The sequence below is a fragment of the Propithecus coquereli genome, unplaced genomic scaffold (assembly GCF_000956105.1).
Source record: "Propithecus coquereli isolate 6110/MARCELLA unplaced genomic scaffold, Pcoq_1.0 Scaffold48, whole genome shotgun sequence".
In the NCBI taxonomy this organism is placed as follows: Eukaryota; Metazoa; Chordata; class Mammalia; order Primates; family Indriidae; genus Propithecus; species Propithecus coquereli.
In genome coordinates, this window is record NW_012150618.1 from 8,483,239 (window position 1) to 8,490,152 (window position 6,914).

General features: G+C 33.8%; 1 protein-coding gene across 1 annotated transcript in view; it reads right to left on the minus strand.

The window, feature by feature from the left end:
- The window catches only part of ADGRG6 (adhesion G protein-coupled receptor G6), a 152,224-nt gene that overhangs the window by 52,028 nt on the left and 93,282 nt on the right, over window positions 1–6,914 (minus strand). Inside the window, exons 4-6 of the mRNA XM_012655523.1 lie at window positions 6,400–6,483; window positions 4,967–5,135; window positions 1,784–1,859 (exon numbers count right to left, since the gene is read on the minus strand). Of these exons, the coding sequence (XP_012510977.1) occupies window positions 1,784–1,859; window positions 4,967–5,135; window positions 6,400–6,483 (329 nt within the window). The remainder of the gene's footprint in view (window positions 1–1,783; window positions 1,860–4,966; window positions 5,136–6,399; window positions 6,484–6,914) is intronic.

The following is a 6,914-nucleotide window of genomic DNA, read 5'->3' on the forward strand; positions in this document are numbered from 1 at the left end:
ATAATTTTATTCATAATCACATAATTTATAACACAAGTTAAAAGAAACACCTTTTACATAGGCACAGAAAATTTCTGATATTTTGATGTTAAGCTTGCTGACCTTTGCACCTTCTCAGAAATAGTTATCAATTAGTTTACGCTTAGTTCGTTGCTCCTAAATTATCACTTGCATATGCTTCTTCATAGTTTTTAATTCTATAGATTTCTCATATCTCCTGTCAATAAAGTGAGGATTGTTTTCATGTACAATTTGATTTTTTTATAGCAAGAAGTTATGCTTCTTTGTGCATTATAAAGAATGATAAAGAGTTGGGGATAAGAGAAAACTTGAGTGAGATGAGGTGCAAGAGTTTACTTAAAGAGGGAGAACAGGAACACACACATTCACTGCCCTGGACCTCTCTCCCTTCCTTCTCTTTCCCATCCCCAGCAAAACATTTCCTTTTACTGAACCACTGGGTTGGGTTCCACCAGATTTTTTCATCAAAATTTCTTAAAAATAGTCATTCATATCAAAGTAGAGGGAAAAAAGAAAGAATATTTACAGGTAGAATTTTAAACAGACTAATTCACTTTTAAAAGAAAACCTAATTGTAAGGAAGGTTCTGCTTTGGGAGAGGAGGGGCAATCTGAAATTTGTTTAAAAATGAAAATCAAAGTCACCAACAAGGGTTTGCTAAATCTCTCTAGGAGTGTGCTATGGGGCACTTTACTCAAAGTAGCTAATGAGAAAAAGAGTCTCTTAAAATATGGTAGGTTACAGAGACAGGGAAAATTTTTTGAATCTCAATTATTGTTAATCGTCTTTCTTCATTCTTATGGTTAGTTAAGTCTTCAGTAAAATATGCATAGAAAATGTAGAAATATAAAATTAAAGCAATTTTGAGGAAAATATTTGATGAAAATTGTGAGGAGACAGTAGAAAAAAAAATACAAAAGTATGCCTTGGGAACTCCCAAATCTACCAAAATGCCAATTCCAGTCCCACTAGCAAAGGAATGTCTTTCCAGTAAAGGAGTCAGAGTCTCACGCTAAATAATGAAAGTTGCTGCCCCTGACGTAATAATATAAGACTGGTACAAGTCCAAGCATAGGTGAGTTTAACTTATGCAGACTAGATTATTTGAACTTCTAAAACTCTTCAGATATTTTACTGTTTTTGATTTTAAATCCCTTTAAAAATGTTCTGAATGAAAAAATATTTAAAGGAACATATAAAACAAAGGATAATAACTCTGATTAAAGAACTTTGCATTGTAGATATCACCACATAAAATCATAGATTTCTCAACTTTATGATGGTGTGAAAACAATAGGCACTCAGCAGAAACTGTACTTTGCGGACTTACACAACCATTTCATTCTTCACTTTCAGTACAGTATTCGATAATTACATGAGATAGTCAACACTTTATTACAAAATAGGCTTTGCATTAGACAATTTTGCCCAGCTGTAGGCTAACGTAAGTGTTCTGAGCACTTTTAAGGTGTATTAAATGCATTTTTGTCTTAGGATATTTTCGAACTGCGATGAGTTTATGGGAAATGTAACCCCATCATGAGTCGAGGAGCATCTGTATACCGATGCTAATAGAGTATCTGAAAAACTACCACTAGATGGAGACCTAAAGCACGCTTTTGTTAGTAGTATTCGCTCCCTCTCCTAGGAAACATTGCAAAATACTATAAAAATCAGTAGTTTCAATCACTGACATTTTTGAAATTTTATGGAGGTATCCAAATATGTAAAACATTTTCTTTAAATTTTAAATGTTTCCTGCCCATTTGGCCAGTTCACTGTTTTTATAAATGGGAATGATATCCAATAGCAGAGACAGTCTACAAAGAGTACTCTCCCTAGAATTATATTGTTTATAGCAAATAAACATGTTAATATCCCAAATAACCCGGCATCTTTTGTTATAGATTCTCTCATGCTATGACTAATTTTCAAGTAGTTTTTCTTTAGATGCTTCAGAGTGAGATATTTTGTAAATTTTGCCAAAAACTACTCAAGGGACCCTTGTTATACTTAATTTAAATTTTTTGAAAAGGGCAGTCAACAAATAATCATGATAAATAGCCAAGAGTAAACTGTCAAAAGAAGACTTTAAAAACTGTCCACAGAAGGGCTGGTGAGAAGAGTTTTGGGCTGCGGCAAGATAATTGGCTTAAACATTGCCACTGGTGGAAATGAACCATTAAGACACACCGATGCAGGATTTTCCGTGTTATTATAGCAGTCGAGTCATCTTCTCCTATAAATGTAACAACTCCTGTGGTGTCTCAACGTAAAAGCTATTCATAAATCTTCACGTGTTCCAGAGACTTCAAAAGATGTGTGCATTGTCCTAATGATGACATCCAGGCCAGAAGAACCCATGACAGATGCTTCTTGAAAAAAGACATATTTAAGAATATATCCACTTTCCATTTAGATACCCCTTCAGCCATGTAGAACTTCAAAGTAGAAATCACTGTCTGCCTTTACAGACGTGGTATCAAAACACTATTCCTTTCTGTAGGTCTCTCTCCAATTAATCTTTTCTTTTCTTTAAATTGACTTCTTAACATTCTTTTCAGAGTTTCTTAAAGGATATAGAAATGACGCTACTCTGTATTCAAGGATGTAAAATCTAGGTTTGAAATAATAGGTTTAAAACATGTATTATTTAAAAAGATAGATATTAAAATATAAATCAAATGTTAATTAAGATTTGTGATTATTTCTTAGAACTGGTGATGAGACAATCACGGTACAGCAGTGGCATTTACAACATGACTGGCCTCCTGCAGACCTACACACACAATCTCCTTACGCTATTTGGTATATGCAGCTAGAGGGATTGCTGGATCCAAACAAATGATCTGCAAGGGAATTTATCATTTGAATAACTAAACATACGTGAGAAACTAGAAGCAGTGTTGTAATTTGCAGTTACTTGTAAGCTAGATTTTTAGGACAATAAGGACTCATGGAGTTAATTCCTTACTTGGGTTGCTTGTGCTAATCTCACAGTAGTTTACAATTCAGTACTAGTAGAGTGATATTTCAAGCACAGAAGATATGGTTTAGAATGAAAATAATTAGTCCAAGAGCTTTACTTGGGAATATAATGGAAAAGATACAAAGGGTTCATTATTTGTGGGAATACCTAGATTATCCATGAAATACGTTTCTGAAAAGTAGCTTAAAAGATAAAACTTTCTTAGCATATACAGCAAGTCTTCGAATAACATTGTTTCATTTAAGGTCACTTTGTTACAACACTGGTGAGAAAAAAAATATCATTTCCTGGCCGGGGTCCCTGTCTGTGTGGAATTGGCACGTTCTCCCCATATCTGTGTTTTTCTGTGGGTACTCCACCATCCTCCCACATCCCAAAGATCCCAGCGTGAGGGAGTACGGTGTATATGAGTGTGCCCTGCGATGGGATGGTGTCCTGGCCAGGGCTAGTTCCTGCCTGGCACCCTGAGCTGCCAGGAGAGGTTCTGGCCACACTCGACCTTGACTAGCATAAGTGGGGTGCAAAATGAAGAAATGAATGAATACAAATTATTATCAAATAAAAGTTCATCAAGTCTATGATAATCATACAAATGCACAAGGATAGAAGATGCAGTAGGAAAGTGCTCAGCAAGCTGCCACGTCTGTGATTGATTTTGAACTGGGTAGTGGGAGGAGGGGCTTCTCATAGTTTCCACTTTGCAAACATTTATTCTGTGATTTAACCCATCGCCATAACAACTGCTGTCACTCACTGATTCATGAAAAATTGGGTAGATAATTCTCTTGTTTTCATTAATCTTCCTTAAATGTATGTATAGCACACATTTATTTCAATGTTTAATATTAGAAGTGTTTTGAGTCTTCATTTAGAAGTTTGGTGATGTTTTCGTGACCAGGAACATGCTGATGGAACTTAACTCTTGTTTATATCAATTAGCCTATGGTAAAATCGGTTCCGTTACATCATTTCACTTAAAGTTGCAGTTTCTAAGAACCTACAGACGAATTTAAGTGAGGATTTGGAGTAATCTAAAGAATCAGACTGAAGTCCTACTGAAAAATAACAAAAAGAATTTTACACAGAAAAATAGGAACATTTCACAAAATCCAGGAAAACAAATTTTATTGATATACTAAGAAAATATATGTGATTATTAAACAGTCTCGATTCCTCTCCTCTCCCCAACTGGCATATCATTAATGAACTCAGTAAAACTCCGACAGACCAGAGTTAAAAGGACAGGATATGACAGATAACAGATTTGACAGTCGTATTTATCTTTCTTACAGTAAACAATATGGGATTTTCTAATATTTCAGATAATAAAGCTAAGAATATTTACTGTATCAGTTTCCCAAAGAATAACAAATTGTTGATAGTATATGAATGATCTTAGTACATGACATAAAATAGCATTTATTCACAAGGTGAAAAAATCTTTTCAATTATTTCAAATTTGATTGCATCAAAAAAAATCTTAATTGTAGTCTATACCTAATATTTTTTTACTCTTCCTTTTTAAAAAAATAATGAAGGCTTCAGGCTTTGAGATGTGAGAAGGCAATAGAATATAGGGAGAATTCAAAAACAGTGTTTACATTACATTTATTTTCACTTTTCACTTCTGTTTCATAACAAGTAGTACTGGTTTCAGTTTCTAATAGTGAAATTGATTTTCCCATGTAAATGCAGATGTTCAAGTAAAAAAGGGAGTCAGTTTAGGAAAAAAAATCCATTAAGTAAATGGTATAGGTGGCTCAAGTATATGGTAAAAATTTTAAGATAGTACACAAATTTGAGTACACAATTTTGAGAATATTTCTACCACATAATGATTTTTGAATATTTCTCAATGTTGAGATTACATTTTGGTCAAAAATCATCTGACTTCAATTTTTTTCCCATTAGTGTGGTCAAGATAAACCATTTTAACTGATTCTAACATTTGCTTGCTTTGTTGAAACGCCAATGAAGGTTATGACGCAGAGAGAGATGGACTGAACAAGGCTTTCTTCAAGAATGTCAGAAATGACATGATTGAGTGAATACAGCTTCACGCCACCAAGTCGAGGACTCTGAAGCATCACATAAATGTTCTTGGGCAGTGGAGGATGTGCCAGTTCTAAAGGGAGAATGCCACAGAGGCTCTTTGTATGTTCATACAAAGAGTGAAATACTTAGTTGGAATTATAATATTCCCATCTACTGGCTGGAGTCCATCTGAAATATGCACTGGAAACTTCAGCTGCTGTTGCTTTCTTGGGGGTTGCTGAAATTTTTGCTCCATCATAAATCTCCTTGGTGTAACTACCAGAATAACTATAAACACTTCCCTGAATCGATGTCTTTATAACCCTAATGAGATTTATATCTGCGTTTTATGTAAAATATTCCATACTCGAATTTAAATGTCCTTACAGAGGAAGTTGATGTAACCCCTGAAGCCAAAAGAAAAAATGAACTATGTGGGTTTCTTTTCTCTGGGTTTTGGGTCCCTGGTGATATATTACAGATGTCTTGGCCTCACAAGCTAAATGATTGGGGTTTAGAAAATTCCTTTGTTTCTAATATCTCATATTTGAGAATATTACTGTAGTCAAAGCAATGGTGTTATCACCTGATTGGAATTTATCTTTATTAGAAGAAACTGAAATCACTAACTCTGATTACCAAAAGGCTACGTAGGTGGTCCATATAGGTAGCAAATTTAATAACTCAATTCACCTGGCTTTTCCTCTGTTCATTTCTTACTTTCTATAACTGCTGTATTTGCAAATTACAAATAATATAAATGGAAAAGTATATATGGATAAAAAAGTCAAGAAGTATTGGAAGTGACTTTAATTTTTGTCATTAAAATTGATTTATGATTTAGTTAACATATAATCACAATCTAACCATTATTCTTCGACAAATAAAAACATAAAGCAAAATATTACTATGGAAATTGATTTAAATGTTACAAATGTTTGACCATAAAGTTCACTTCAGTGAGAAATTAAATTATTATTTAGTTTTTTGAAATTTATAAAATCCTTTAAACACTAGTTTCCTGAAGAGAATAATCTGACAAAAATTTTTTCTCAGATCTCTATTATAATGCAAGTAAATTCCTTTTAATTAAATATAGCTCTCCTAAAACTTCCTTTGAAAGAAAGTTTAGCTAAAACTGCAGAAAAAGAGTACTGGAAATGTACTTATTTTGCTGGTTGTAAGAATGGGAAACTCAAAGTTAAGTGATATTTATTTGTTTTACTAGTCTTGCAAATGTACAAATGCACTGATTGACTTCAATAAACTTTGTTGAAACATTACATATTTCCACCCTTAGAACACAACTTTTTATGTTAGACACACTAAAAATATAAAAGGTAATAATTTCTTACCATTCCTTTGTTTATCGAGTCTGTTAGTAACAGGCATGTTAGTGGTGACAGTGGGTGGTGTAGTACTAGGAGAGTTTACAGTAGCTGGTAATAAAGATGAGAAAGATGTAATTTTGCAAGGAGCACATGACAGTTAATATGGATAAGCAATCTATAATTAATGCATGAAAATACACAGAGGAGGAATGGAAACCATCTCTTGCTACTAAATACAACAGACTCCAAAGTTATGATGCATAAAATGAAGCAGTAATTTCTATGGCACATTAAGAATCAGTTCACATGGCCTTTGGTGCCATATGGTACAAAGGTCTGGAGCTGGCACAAAGGGACTGGAGAAATGACATTTAGATGCTCGATTCTAGACCTAGGTCTGCCATTAACAGGTTGGCAATCACACAGCAAATTACTAAAACTTTCCTGAATTCAGTTTCTTGAGTTTGTAAAAAGTTACAGAAGGCAGTCTGTACAGACCTATGGCTTGAAAGTTATCTAAACTATGTCAGTCTGCCTGA